The sequence below is a fragment of the Crocuta crocuta genome, unplaced genomic scaffold (assembly GCF_008692635.1).
Source record: "Crocuta crocuta isolate KB4526 unplaced genomic scaffold, BGI_CrCroc_1.0 scaffold160, whole genome shotgun sequence".
Lineage (NCBI taxonomy): Eukaryota > Metazoa > Chordata > Mammalia > Carnivora > Hyaenidae > Crocuta > Crocuta crocuta.
In genome coordinates, this window is record NW_027527591.1 from 3,207,042 (window position 1) to 3,221,820 (window position 14,779).

The 14,779-nt window shown below is 39.0% G+C and overlaps 2 protein-coding genes across 4 annotated transcripts in view; one reads left to right on the forward strand and one right to left on the reverse strand.

Annotated features, from left to right (window-relative positions):
- The window catches only part of KANSL1L (KAT8 regulatory NSL complex subunit 1 like), a 124,544-nt gene extending 120,341 nt beyond the window's left edge, over positions 1-4,203 (forward strand). For both annotated transcript variants that reach the window (XM_077771000.1, XM_077771007.1), the window contains 2 exons: positions 1,593-1,761; positions 2,572-4,203. In XM_077771000.1, coding sequence (XP_077627126.1) covers positions 1,593-1,761; positions 2,572-2,802 — 400 coding nt within the window. In that variant the 3' untranslated portion in view covers positions 2,803-4,203. The remainder of the gene's footprint in view (positions 1-1,592; positions 1,762-2,571) is intronic.
- A 635-nt stretch (positions 4,204-4,838) lies between these two features.
- The window catches only part of RPE (ribulose-5-phosphate-3-epimerase), a 16,793-nt gene continuing 6,852 nt past the window's right edge, over positions 4,839-14,779 (reverse strand). For both annotated transcript variants that reach the window (XM_077771018.1, XM_077771025.1), the window contains exons 3-6: positions 9,757-9,896; positions 8,996-9,130; positions 8,222-8,308; positions 4,839-6,047 (exon numbers count right to left, since the gene is read on the reverse strand). In XM_077771018.1, the coding sequence (XP_077627144.1) occupies positions 5,925-6,047; positions 8,222-8,308; positions 8,996-9,130; positions 9,757-9,896 (485 nt within the window). In that variant the 3' untranslated portion in view covers positions 4,839-5,924. The remainder of the gene's footprint in view (positions 6,048-8,221; positions 8,309-8,995; positions 9,131-9,756; positions 9,897-14,779) is intronic.

Sequence of the window (14,779 nt, forward strand, 5' to 3'; positions counted from 1 at the left end):
TTATTTTCCTCCACTCAAGCTTACTGTCACCGTGAGGAACAGATTTAACTCAGCAAATAATGTGAAAATTCTCCCTAGATAAAGTAGGTCATTTCAGTGTACTGTAATAGCAGACCTTACACTAGGGATTAGAATCTGGGTGATCTATTTTAACATACCCACTTAAAAAAATATATTATTTTTTTAAAAATTTTCTCAAGAAATCTGTCTAGTCTAAGACACAGATGTTCCAGGATACCTGGGTGGCTCAGTCAGTTAAGGGTCAGACTTCAGCTCAGGTCATGATCTCAAGGTTCGTGGGTTCAAGCCCTGCATTGGGCTCTGTGCTGACAGCTCAGAGCCTGGAGCCTGCTTCAGATTCTGTGTCTACCTCTCTCTCTGCCCCTCCCCTGCTCATGTTCTGCCTCTCTCTTTCAAAATAAATAAACATTTAAAAAGTTAAAAACAGATGGTCTAAAATACTTTGAATATGATTTTTGGGGAGGGAGGATTAAATCCTAAAAACATAATTAGTAATTTTATATTTGAGAAAGTCCACGGTATTTTATATTTACATTTCAGTGTTTTAATACAGCCAAAACTCCAAAAAGAAGATCAAGAAGTCTAGTAGTCACTAAATTTAGCATGGCGGCATCTCTCATTTACTTAGTACAGTTGACCCTCAAACACAGGTTTCAACTTTGTGGTTTCAACTGTGTGGGTCCCCTCACAGATTTTTAAATGTATGGCACTATGCATGTATTTTCTCTTCCTTATGATTTTAATAAATTCCTTTTCTAGCTTACTGTAAGAATACAGTGTATAATACATACACAAAATGTGTGAATCGACTGTTTATATTATTGGTAAGGCTTCCTGGTCAACAGTCAGCTATTAGTAGTTAAGTTTCAGGGAGTCAAAAGTTATATGTGAATTTTCGAATGCACGGGGGGGTTGGTGCTCCCAACTCCTGTGTTAGTCAAGGGTCAGCTGTACTTCTTTTATTTTTTAAGTAATCTCTACACCCAATGTGGGGCTCAAACTCACAACCCTGAGATCAAGAGTTACATGCTCTACTTACTGAGCCAGCCAGGTGCCCCTCAGCTGTATTTTTAAAACACATTTCTCTCTTTAGGTCTGAAAATATCCAGGTTTGTTGTCGATCCTTATTCCAAGAGTTGTCTTAACACACATATAAAACTCAATTGTCATCTTTCCCCACATTCCAGAGAAAACTTTCTAGGAGTACAGAGTAAAATGTGAATCGAGTCCTACATGGATGACATGATAAGTGTCCTATAAGACTCCTGGAACTCCAAAAGACTGTAAGGGTCAAGTAACTGTCCTTTCTTATTTAAAAACAAAACACAATTCCCTCCTTAAAAACCCAAAACCCACTATTATAATTTGGCAGCCTCATAAAACAGTACGTATCAAATACTGTTTACGTCTTTGAGGAAAGCATCAGGAGGATCGGCAAATGAATTTTTAGAAATCTTTTGGGCAGAACTGTTTAAAGCAAAGCCACCAAGTTAAACTGACTTAGGGGTTGTTCATAAAATGTTAAGACCTCAAGAAATAATAATTAAATATTTTCTTGATTTTCTTACTAGAGCTTACAGTAAAAATGTTGAAGGACAGGACTTGCTTTTGAAAGAACACCCTAACGACTGTAGTGGCGGTCGGCACCGTGCTGCCGAGAGTCCTGCTGAGCCTCTTCCAGAGAGCCTGGATCTGAGTGCACAGGGCTCACCTTCCTTAAATGAAAGTCAAGACCTCAAGGCAAGTATGACATACGTGACTAGTGAAACCTTTTTAAATGCCTTTTAACCTTTCTAAAAACCGTTTGTAGAAACTGCCCGTTGCCAATTAACAAATCCAGTATTGACTGCTGGGTACAAATCAGAGGATATGTATTCCAACATTCTAGTTCCATCACTAATTATAAACAGCTCATCTTTTCAAAGAACATGTCAGTATCTAATTCCACCTACTCATCTATTAGGAAATGGGGATTCTATCAAAGTTTCATCACAACACAAATCTGATTAGAGAGAATAGCACCTGGCACACAGCAAATGTCAGCTGCTAGTTCTCTTCATTTTATAAAAGATTTTTACCTGTCTCCCCATAGATCCAGTTCTTACCTCACGGGGAGTGATTTCTAACACACCATGTATAAATTTTTGCACTGTTCTTCAGAAGTAGGTGTTGAAAAAGAAGAACTGTATCTAGAACAGAGGGCAGAAACTCTAAAAATAGGCAAATCGTAGAAAGCTCAAGGAAGGAAAAGTCAACAGATGTCTGTTAATAGATATGGAATGAAAATGGAGACACTCAAGTAGATCAAAACACCTTTAAAGAGGCTTTTCCCAAAGTGCTCCGGTGCTGATAAGGAGGACCCAGTGCCCTATGCATTTCCTCTTTGTGGGAGGGCGAGGTGAAAAGATAGTTCCCAAAGGTCTCTAAACAGTTCCCAGTATGTTCCATTTGAGTTGCTAGATATTTAAATCCAAATGAAAATGTGTACGTTTATATGCTAAAGAACCAGACAATAAGTTGAAACTTAACTGAAAAGGTTTTCTCTTTCAGTCTCTGTGGTGGGAACGACGGACTTTTCCACTGAATGATGAAGACATAGAAGCCTTATTATGTCAAGATGAAAAAAAGGATCATAGTGAAAGTTCAAGCCCAGTTTTCCGTGGAGAAGTCTTCTGTACTAGTGCACCAGAGAACAGTCACCATCCAAAAAGGCAAACAGACAAAATGGAAGAATACAAACCTCTCGGTCTAGGACTTACTCATGTGAAAAAAAACAGGTGACAGGGAACAGGTTAGAAAAGTATGTAACTGAATGGAAAACAGGAGGAAAAAATGAGCCCTGTTCTCCATCCCCCACCCCTTCAGTCACAGTTCCAGAGTAAGAGCATGTGCTGCATGTACTAATCTTTTATGCTGTTGTAAAACAGGCAAGGTAGATCTTTTTTTCCTTGAACCACAGGAATAACCAGCTTTTCACCTACAGACAAGTGCTAGTCATTTGTGTTTATGATGCAAATCACAAGCACCAGAAAATTAACTGCTGCAACTTGATGTTAAATCATATTACTGGGTAATTTTTAAAAGACTTCATACCCACGTACACATACGTACATACATACACAAATACACCTGTGCATCAGATTACAGCTCTTTTTTCTAGATGTTTCTATGTAATTTCTATGGTAATTCATTAAATTTGCCTCAGAAATAGATCAGAATATACAAATGTGTGTGTATAGAGTATATACACATACATGTACACACATGTAGTTTTAAAAACACTGGCAGTGACCACTCCACTTGAAATGCATGTATGAATTATCCCATGAAAAGTTAAGCTGCACTGTAAAGCACAGGTTTCCAGTGATTATGGAGAGGGAATTTTTTTTTTTTTAAACATGTTTAACCAATAGAAGTTATATATGGAAATTTCTATACCAGATAACACAATATGCCTTTATTTGAAATCACTGTTATCTGTTGTTGGACTAAGTACAGGTCATTTTCTATTCACTCCTAACAGATTAAGACAAGCAAAGCAGAGTTAAATATTGGTCTAATTTTAAAACTTGAGTTTTATCTATTTTATGTATCTCATAAAGAGAAGACCCCCAGTTAAAATGAGCAACAAACAGGAGAGTAAAAAATGTTGTATTTCTAGTTAATTTGGTCATTCCTTAGCCTTGCTTACTCTATTCAAACAAGCTCTATTCTTACTTGTATGCTAGAGTGAGAATTAATTAAACATTTTTAAGGGATAATGCTTCAATACTGAATACAGGGGTATACATTAAGGAAAATTCCTGTTGAAGCTATTACATAGTTGTTTCTATATAAAAGTTGAGGACAATTTATGAGTCGCTTTCTCTCATGTAAAAAAAGGTTATTCAAGTTATAGTCCCCATATAACTGACAGTCCTGGCCTCCTGGCCTTGTCTGGGAGGCTGACACCAAATTTTTGTTAGGGACTGGAAATTCTACTAGTCCTTTAAAGAATGAAAAAAATTCAAATTCAATACTGACATATTTTTGCTTGTAGTTTTACTGTACATTTATTTTTAAAAAACAAAAGCCAGATAAACCCAAGTTGTCTAGGCAAATAAGCTCAAATCTTTCTGTCATGTCTGACATTATAATCTTCTATGTAAGTTTTTTAATTAAAGTTATTTCTATATGCCTCGTGTTCTGACTTGATTAAACAGCACCTGTTCGCGGCACAAACCTTTCCTTTCCTAAGTCAAAAACAAAAGAAATTTTTACATTGTAGTATAGAAAAGAACAAGCAAGCGTTATTCTATGTGGAAATGTTCATGTTCTTATTTTTCAAACTTTTTATTTCTCAAAACTCATAGTATCCANTATATATATTATATATATATATTATTATATATATATATTATTATATATATATAAAATATAGAAAGAGTATTTGCAAGTGGCTGATATATATTCGTTGTCAAAGTATAACTTGGGACACAACTTTAAATATTTATGGATTAACTCTGTACCTTATCATCTTCTGGCCTACCTGGTCTTTGTTGGATAATATATATCCTTGGGGGTCAAAATCCATAACGTCCAGAATATCCTCAGCCATCTGGTTCTGCTACCGAGTAAAATTAGACTGGAAATAAGACAATGGTAAATAAATGAGGCTTCCTGTGCCTAATCTACCTCCCAAGGGCTCCATTTGTAAAAAGAGTACAAACCAGAAATCCTCTGCCCTACTGGATTCTTTCCATGGTACCAGCCTGTTGCTGAGCTTTTCTCTCTTCATTTTTTAAAGGGGGACAAAAATAACCTGGCCCACAACTCGGAATGGTTTATGATTTTAATGAGATTATATCAAAGAAGTACTTTATAGGCTATAAAACAAAAACTTCTATGATGACATCTACTTTGCATTGAGCAGCCTCCATTCTGCTATCCTAGAATTCTGGGACCAGTAGTGGAAGCTTTACATAGAGCCCCTTATCAATTTTAGTGCTCAACACAACCCTGCATGGTAACTGGAATTACATTCCATGTATAAATCAGTTAACAGATACTCAAAGAGGCTGGTTAATCTGATCTAAGTCAAACATCTGGAAAGGAGTCCAGATTCAACTCAGTATCACTTCCAAACAGATGCTTTCCTTTCCTTGCTGCTCAGACCTAGCACGTTATTTCATTTCCTTACGAACGGGGGTAGGATGAAGAAAAGGGACAGGTGGGGAATTACTGTGTAACCTGCCCTCCAGCACAGCTAACAAGGAAAACACCCCAATAAATCTATACTTGTACTTCAGAACAGACCACCTGAAATCCCTGGGCTTCATCCACTGTTTCTGTCATTTTTATGTATCAAATATAAGGTGCAAAGTAAAAAATAAATGTTTAAGAAGCAGGAATACAGTATGCCACCCTAGCCAGATTCAAACTTCGATTTTTCATTAGCTCCATTCCACTCATTATTATCTCATGCACACAAATCAAAAGTGACATGAAACAGGAAAAACATAAGGACTTCCTTTGCTTTGGAAAACAACCAAGAAACAAGAGAAGGTTTAAAACGCAGAAAAAAAATTTTTTTCATAGTAGCTAGTATGCCTTCATTAGGCATTAAGACACATTTCTGTTTATAACCATATTAATACAGCCATATTTTTACTCTTATAAAAATCAAGTCTCCCAGTAAAAATGGTATTTTGCCACACTAATCTTTAAATTCCATCACTAAAAATGTAGTCATACACACCAATTTCTAACCTCTTGGAACATTCTGCAGAATAGATTTTAGTCACTGGAATGAACAGCTGCTCAGAGAAACAGCCCTGCTTTGATTGTGGTATGATTTGGTAGTCAATATTCTTGTTTTCCAGTAGAAAGATTTCATGAGCATAAACAATGGATTCCTCATGGTTTCATCGATCAAGGGAACGTTTCTGAGCAGCTTCTGAGCAAACATTTCTTAACAGGTTGATCACAGATCTGGGGTCATCACTCCTCATAATGGCACTGCCAGACACAATCATGTTAGCTCCTGCCTGGAAAAAGTAAACACTTAGGTTATCCTTCAAAGGAACACACAGAGGAGCTTAAAACATTTCCAGACCAGAGTTTCTATCCTTGCAATCGTCAGCGCATTAAATGTATGAAAGCTACCTTGAGATGAACAGACCTTAAGCAATCTAGTTCAATGAACAAGTAAAATGCTTAACAAATGAAAACATAAAATTGTTTTCAATGTATTTAAGAAATCACTGACTTTTTAATAACCACCTTTAAATAAGCAACACTGAATCTTCACTAGTATTCAGAAAAAGGTATAAAAACCTTTAATTCACAACTCTACTAAGGTTTTTCCAAAATATGCCAATGCCCCCAAGGCTTCTAAAAAGCCAAATTATCTTTTAATCTTTGGACTTTGTAGTTGACCCTTGAACAGTGCAGGGGTTAGGGGTACCAACCCCACGTGCAGTCAAAAGTCTGCAAGTAACTTTGTGACTACCTCAAAATTTACTAATACCCTTCTATTGATTGGAAGCCTTACCAATAACATAAACAGTTTGTTCACACATATTTAGTATATGTATTACATACTGTATTCTTACAATAAAGTTAGAGGAGAGTGTTAAGAAAAGCATAAGGAATTGGGGCGCCTGGGTGGCTCAGTTGGGTAAGCGCCAACATTAGCTCAGGTCACGTTAGCTCACGGTTTGTGAGTTCAAGCCCCGCACTGGGCTCTGTGCTGACAGCTCAGAGCCTAGAGACTGCTTCAGATTCTGTGTCTCCTCCTCCATTTGCCCCTCCCCTACTCGCACTCTGTCTCTCTCAAAAATAAACATTAAAAAAAATTTTTTTTAAGGAAAATACAATTACATGACTGTAAAAAAAAAAAAGTCCACATAAAAATGGACCCATGCAGTTTAAACCCACATTGTACAAGGGTTAATTGTGAAGGAAGTGATAGACCATTATCCCTAAAATGTGACACTATAAAATATGGCAACATTAAATACTTTCTCATTTTGATGTCAGAAAGAATGAAACACTTTTTCATGTATTACTTCACTGCATTCCAGAAAGGCTTTGAAGGTCTTAACAAAGATATTCGATATACTTTTAAGTACGGAAGCAAAGAAATCAAAGAGAAAAAGCAAGTAAGGAAGTCCAGATTTAGCTCTGCGCTCCCAGGATTTGACTTGAGGAGGGAAACCCAATCTGTCACGTGATCCACTTCCAGAACAAAGTGGCAGGAGGCTACTGGAAGAGGCACCAGAGGGGAGGAAAATTCCTCCCAGGAGACACTGTCACTCTGGGATACAGCGCACCACATCCCCAACAGCACTCCTTACAAAAATGAAAAAAAAAAATTAGTTTTGTAGGGTTACAGCCTAATGTGTGTTTTAATGCAAGCAGGAAAAAAGCCCAGAGGCAAAGCACAGTTCAGTAACAAGAAACCCACACGTAGTCCAAGGACGTATGTACACTAATCGTCTGGTCGGCTCCTCCTCCCTACGTGTCTCACGGCCGTGGCTTTTGACAAGTATCACGCAGAAAAGTGTGGCATTTATACAAAAAACGTGAAGTGCAGGTTAGGCCATGCTGCTTAATAAAAGCAGGCATGTAATCTTCAGTGACCTGCAATGTTACACGAAGGGCTGGCACCCTCTTAGGAAGCTCGGGACTGCGTGACCTCAGCTCGGCTAGCTGTGCAGGAAGACACCTCCCCCTTACGTGCAAGACCACAGCCCTCCAGACCAAAATCTTCATCAGAAATGGCTCCCGTCAGTTCTTGCAATGGACAAACTAGTAACTAATTCACCTAAGCTATGCAAAATCACAATCTTTTCACTTTATAAGCAGGTAGATTTTCTTTCCCTATTTTGGAAAAATGTCTCACTCCAAGGCCCAGAACTGGATGATCTCCCAAAAGCTGGCATCAGCATATTCTTTTTTTAAAAAATAACTTCCTTCAGCATTACTGATATAACTGGGACTGACTTTGTAATGACTATGTGATTTGAGAATATTCACTTATTGCTCTTTATTTTCATAGTTCTACATTTGAACAAGAAAAATACTTTTACCAGAAAGAAAGGCAACTTAGGCAATATAGGAGAAATCCCTTTGGCGCACAAGACAGTGTCTTAGACATTACATTTGATAGGAAACTGGCCTGTGACCAGTTCGGCCATGACCTGAAGAGCAGTCTCACCTCTGCACATTTATGGATAGTGTCAGGGCCTACTCCACCATCGACCTCTATGTCCAAGGACGGGAACTGGGTCCTCAACCAATGAACCTAGACAAACACAAAGAAATAAGTGATTCCCAAGGTGGATATGCGAGGGGAAAAACCACCAAATAAATAAAAAATCAAATAGCCAAATACTAGCCACTAAAACAGGACTCCGACTGTCTCACAATAACTTTTTATTCTTAAGTAGTTTCTGTATCCAATATGGAGCTCGAACTCACGACTCCAAGACCACAGGCTGCATGCTCTTCCAACTAAGCCAGCCAGGTGCCCATCACACAGTAAATTTCTATTAATACAAATTATGATCAGGGATACGTTCCTTTTTAATATACTGAAACAAGTTGTATAAAACAAGCTTTATAAAAGCAAGGCCTCATCTGTTGGGGGGATGGCATCCAATCTGTCACGGCTTTGCAGAGAATATACTTCATGCAAACAAGACAAAGACAAAACCTTCAATATTCAATGAAAAGAAATCTCCCAAGAGATCTCAAGGCTACAGGGATAAGGGCTTTGACAGAAAACTTTAAGGTTAAGATGCAGTATTTTCCTGATTTCCATACTAGAGCTCACAGGGCATCAGTTGCACCGTCCTGTAGTGCTCTGCAGCCACCCTGACCGTCCCTCCTTCAGGAAAGGCCGTGGCCAAATCCACAAATGGCTCAATGTATGCTTGCTGGAGGGGCAAACACTGTAAAAGCCTCACCCCAAAATCAAATAGCTCTTTACCTTTGGCATCATATCTTCCATGAATTTCTGCCCTCCAAACCCAGGTTCCACTGTCATAACCAAGGCCATATCTATCTGATTCGCCCATGGTGCCAAATACTCAACTGTAGTTCCTGGTTTGATGGCAAGGCCCACCTATAACAGAGACAAATTTGCTACATAACATTAACAATTATTTCCATATAATGTTAATATGGCATATCAGACCCAGTAGAAATATCTGTTCTTTAAAAAAAAATTTTTTTAATGTTATTTATTTTTGAGAGACAGAGCACGAGTGGGGAAGGGGGGAGAGAGGGAGGGAGGGAGGGAGAATCCAAAGCAGGCTCCAGGCTCTGAGCTGTCAGCAGCAAAGCCCGACATGAGGCCTGAACCCACAAACTGTGAGAATATGACCCAAGGCGAAGTCGGACGCTCAACGGACTGAGCCACCCAGGTGCCCCTAGAAATACCTATTCTTAAAGAGTAGAATGTACACAGAAATGGAATGCATAAATTATTCAAACTATTTTTTTTAAAAGAGTCAACAAGGCTACCCAAACGTAAATGTTTCTAAAAGGCAGTACTTTTCAGAAAACACTAGGGGAATATAAAAATCCTAACAGACAATTTCTACTTCAACTCTGGTTCCTCAGCTAAAGACCAGCTGCCTAAGTCTGGTCTTTCCTGCCTACCCCTTCCTGTCTTCTAACAAAATGTCCACACTGAGAGTGAAGAGTATTAAAACAGTAAAAATATCATGGCCACTGCTGGCCCCTCACCTTCATCCCATTCTCCCGAATGTCTTTAATCAAAGCCCCGGGGTTCTCAGTAGCCTCAAGATGAAAGGTATACTGATTGGCTCCTGCTACAGCCATCGGTTTTACCCACTGTTCCGGCCTGGACACCATCATGTGCATATCTAGAAAGAAAAGACACGTCTCCTTAATACTACTGAGAGGAAGGTACCGGCCCCATATTGTTGAGGCCAGCCTGCAGTTTGGGCTGTTTTGGATATAAACTACTTGGCATTAAAGTAATTCTTAAATAATTACACTGCTGTAACACTAGCCTCCTTTGAACTTGAAGATAGGGTTTTGGTTAAACTCATTTATCAGAAAACCACATTTTTCCATGAAAGGCATACAATGTTGTATATGAAAAGGACTAGATTTCAGGAAACTGAGGTTCAGGAAATGCTACTCTAAAGAAACTCCAAAAAGTCTTATTATCTATGCGAACTTCGTTCCTAATTAACAAGAAAGCTAAATAAAGTGATTCTACCGATTTCTTATGGAGCACTTATTGCATCAATAAGTATTTTAGGCCCCAGGGACAGAGCACAAAAAACAGACAAAAATCTCTGCTGTTATGGGGATTACATTCTTGGTGGGGGGTGGGGACAAGCCATAAGGAAACTAAGTAAACACAGTGCACACTGGGTTGGAAGCTTGGCCAGTGTGGCTAGGCAGGAGGATCGCAGGGAGAGCAGGTAAGGTCAGAGGAGCATGGGATGAGGGGACAGAGCACGGAGCTCTGCAGGCCACCGGGTTTTATGAGATGGGAGCGGGGGGAGACACTGCGGGATTCTGAGTGCAGAGGTGACAAGATCTGGTAGTCACCCAGGGAAGAAATGCCACTGGCAGCGACTGAAACTGGCAAGAGGCGGCTGGATTCTGGGTCTGCTCTGCAGCTACAGCAGTGGGGAGGGGAGGGGACGGGGGAGCTGCTCCAGGCTCAGGNAGGGAGGATGTGTTAACTGCAAGTCTGAAACACATCCTAACTGTAAAGCTCAAATCACAGAGCTACGTTAGGGGACGTGGGGGTGGCCTTCTTAAGGTTCCTGACTTAAAACATAAGAGCATTTAATGAGAAAAGGGTGCCTTACAAGGGGCTAAGTCAAGAAATATTGCTGTCAAGAAGGACACAGTAAATACTCCTGTGTCAGACAGATGTGCTAAACCGAGTGTGGAGTTTGTTTTTTGCTAAAGGAAGCCTATTTCTGACACAGCTGAGCTACATTAAAGAAAAAATTTCTAGAACTAAGACCATAAAATGCAAGAAGGCTTTGAAAAATGTCAGGAAAAGAGAAAACTGCTTGACAAAGCCACGATTAAAGTTTACATTTCTAAACTAACAAAAGTCACTAAAACAGAACATAGTTTAATAGGTAGAACATTGTTTTTAAAAGACTCTGTTGTTTCTTATTTCTCTTGTGTTACAAATAAGGAAAAATCAATCTGCTTTAAAACATCTACCCATTCCTTTCGTTAGCAGACCGCTTTCCAGCTCGTCTCCAGCAGCACAAGCCCTCCGGGCAGTCCCCAGGGCTCGGGGAGGTCCGAGGTTCTCAAACATTCCATCATCAGCCTTCCTGGACACTCTTAAAAATTACTAAGGATCCCCAAAATGATGTTGATGCGAGCTGTACCTATCACTGTATAAAATGTATTAGAAATCAAATTAAAAAATTTTTAAGTGGAGTGTCTACTTAATTCATTAAAAAATAATAAGCAACAATAAATCTATCACATTTTAATGTGAGAGTGATGTTATTTTATATTTTGGCAAGTCATTAATGTCCGGCTTAACAGAAGACCTCCATTTTCTCACATGTGCTCTGCATTCAGTCTGTCGCAACGTGTTGTTTTATATGAAGAAAAACGAAAAAAGTACATGGAAAAAGGAGGGGTATATTGATAGCCTTTTCAGACCAGTGTGGATATTCTATTTCTATCCTAAAACTCTAGTAAAAGTAGTACTTTAATAAAGGTTAGCTGCAATGTGGAATCTGTACACTCTACCAAACTCCACGAAAAGTGTGTACAGCTCAAACTGTTTGAGTTTTGTTACACTAAAAGCCACTGGCCTGTCCTAATACACTTTGAACGGATCTTCGAACTTCTGAATTCCAAAGAGTGACACATTTCATCATTTGCTATCGGAAATTACACATTAATATCACTACCGATTTTATCAGAAAAGCTGTAAATAGGAGAAAGCTAATAAGCTCCGAGAAGCAGATACAAATTCTTCAAAATTCAAATTTTCATTTAGAAGCTCTCATTTTATTAGTGGAAACAACAATTAATGAGGTATCTTCCTTGAAATGACAGGCTAACGTAACTTTAAAGAAAATGTCAGTAAAATACTCAAGCCTGATAAGCATAGTTCATCTATCAGTTTATCATTCAAGTGAAGAGAAGCGTTCATGAGAAAGGCAGCCAGTCCAGCTCACAACTCAGCGGCACGAGTGGGTTTCCTTGAGAAATCCAGTATCACCCGGTAGGCCGCAGACGCACTTAATATGTACTCCCTGCTTTGTCACACAAAATACGAAATACACCCAACAAAGAAGGTTTACTCTAGTTACTAATCTGTACTGATCTTCAAGTCTATTTACTATGAACACATGGTGGTGAAGCAGAACTTAACAACTACTTGGATAGTTCAACGGCACTGCTGTGGTTCGGGCTAAGGCACCAAGAGACAAACTCACCACTGCTTCTGTACCATCCAAACAAATAATGATAAATAACACTGTGATATGCAAATAGCGTTCACCTCATGTTCCATCTGCAAGAGAGTCCTGGAGGTCTTCTGACCATATGTGAAGACCACAGATTTAGATGACAGCAAAGAAAACAAATAAAAAACTCCAAAACCGATCTTTGAACCCGTGGAGGCCTGCTGGGCACAGGACTCCTGAGACGACAAATACGTCTGGAAGGCTGTGGTCCAAAGCCATTTTTGCTGGCTATAAACGGGGTCTCGGGAACCAGAGGGAGCACACAGCTCTTCTTAAAATTGAAGGGGTTTATGACCGAGATGAAACTGAGTTCTATCTAGGCAAGAGATGTGCTTATGTGTACAAAGCAAAGAACAACACAGTGACTCCTGGTGGCAAACCGAATAAACCCAGAGCGATCTGGGGAAAAGTAGCTCCTGCTCATGGAGACAGTGCATGGTTCGTGCAAAATTCCGAAGCAACCTTCCTGCTAAAGCCATTGGCCACCGAATCCGTGTGATGCTGTGCCCCTCAAGGACTTAAACTAACTGAAAAGTAAATAAATAAAGGTGTAGATTTGTTCTCTTGTAAAAACAAAACACAAAACAAAAAAAAACCCTCCAAAAACCAAAGCACAAAAATAACAGCTTTTCCCTATCACTTGATTGCTTACTGGTTACTTTTTCTACTCAATACTGAGACTGAACAGTTCAGAACTTTAGCAGTTATACATGCAACTTACTTCTTAGAATATACACATGAATCAATTATCCAACAACCAAGGTCCAAGAATTAAACAAACGAAAAAACACATTTTTTAATATAAAGAGCAAAGGTCACAAAACCCAAACATTAACGCATTTGGAGTCCACTAAGCTTTGCTCCAGACCTATTTCTAGACAGACTGATCAGCAAGTTTATTGGCAAACACACTAAAAACAGAATGACGAAGCAGACTGTGTGTCCCTCGGGTTGATAAGAGAGACCAAATGTGGGAGACACAAACAGCAATGAGAAGTGATGCTAGGAGTCCAAGTAAAAGAAAAAAAGAAAAAAAAAAAAACCCTTCTTTTAAATCCATCCAGACGCAGAGGACTCTGGCCACTGCACGGTGGGGGCAAACATGGCTGCTTATTTCAGTCACCTGATATTCATAAGAACAAATTTATTTTGGAAAACTCATTTTCTAAAATGTAATAAAAAAGTTCAGATCAGCAGAGGATTATATTCCATTATTTGAAAATTTCAAAATGGTGGACAAGCTGGTAGAACATGATTTCCCTCATGCCGCATAAATTAAGTGATAAGGCACCTTTTCTTACGTGTAAAGTGGATGGATCCTATAAAGAGGCTCTGACCAACCGAGAGAACTTTCTACCACGAAAGCTATGTTCCAGAAGGGCACTCTGCAACAGTCACTAGACTCATGTGGCTTCTGTGAGCATGCAGTGTAATTAATGCCACTGAGAAGCTTCATCTTTCATTTTATTTAATCCGAACTCACTTAAATTTAAATAGCTACATAAGGCTAGTGACAACCACATGGGACAGCACAACTAGAATCCTTCATAAAACTGGCCCACAACATACCAATAAAAAATATCTAAGTTTTACTAAATTCTAAGCATTACATAACATTATTTATAAAAATTTGTTTAACTTCCTACGTACAAGATTTGTCAGCTTAAGCCATTGCTAACTTAGCTTAAAAGAGCAATAACATGTGGACCGAATTCACAGTCACGAGAATTAACTTCTAGGTCACTGCGCGTTCTTAAAAATCTTAATTCGCATTATCCTACAACACCAGCGCAGAGCATACATAAGCCCCACTTGTACAAACTCCAATTCACATGAAATAATTTGTTTCGCTTCTAGACCATAAATCAAGTGATTTATAAATTAATTTAACAATTACACTGACCCCCAGTCTTTTGTCTATGCTTACCACATTATGAAAGCCACAATAAAACAAAGTGGATTAAATCTCTGCCGTAAAGGAGTTTATAGTTTGACAAAAATAATCTGATTGAAAGAAATTCAAGAAAGAAAATACAGAAGGTGGCATGATAACTGGATAAAGGTTAATTTGGCATGGGGTGCTGAGAAAGCCCCCTCTAAGGAAATGCCAATAATTAAGGGCCAAAAGATAAGGCAGAATCAGCCAAGCGAATAGTTTTCTAGGCAAAGAAATCTGCTAAAGTGCCAAGGCCGTGAAGCAAGAAAGAGTTTGGCTTATTACAAGCAGCGAGTGAAGACCCAGCCTGGGGTGGGAGGGTGGGGGTGCAAGAGGAAAC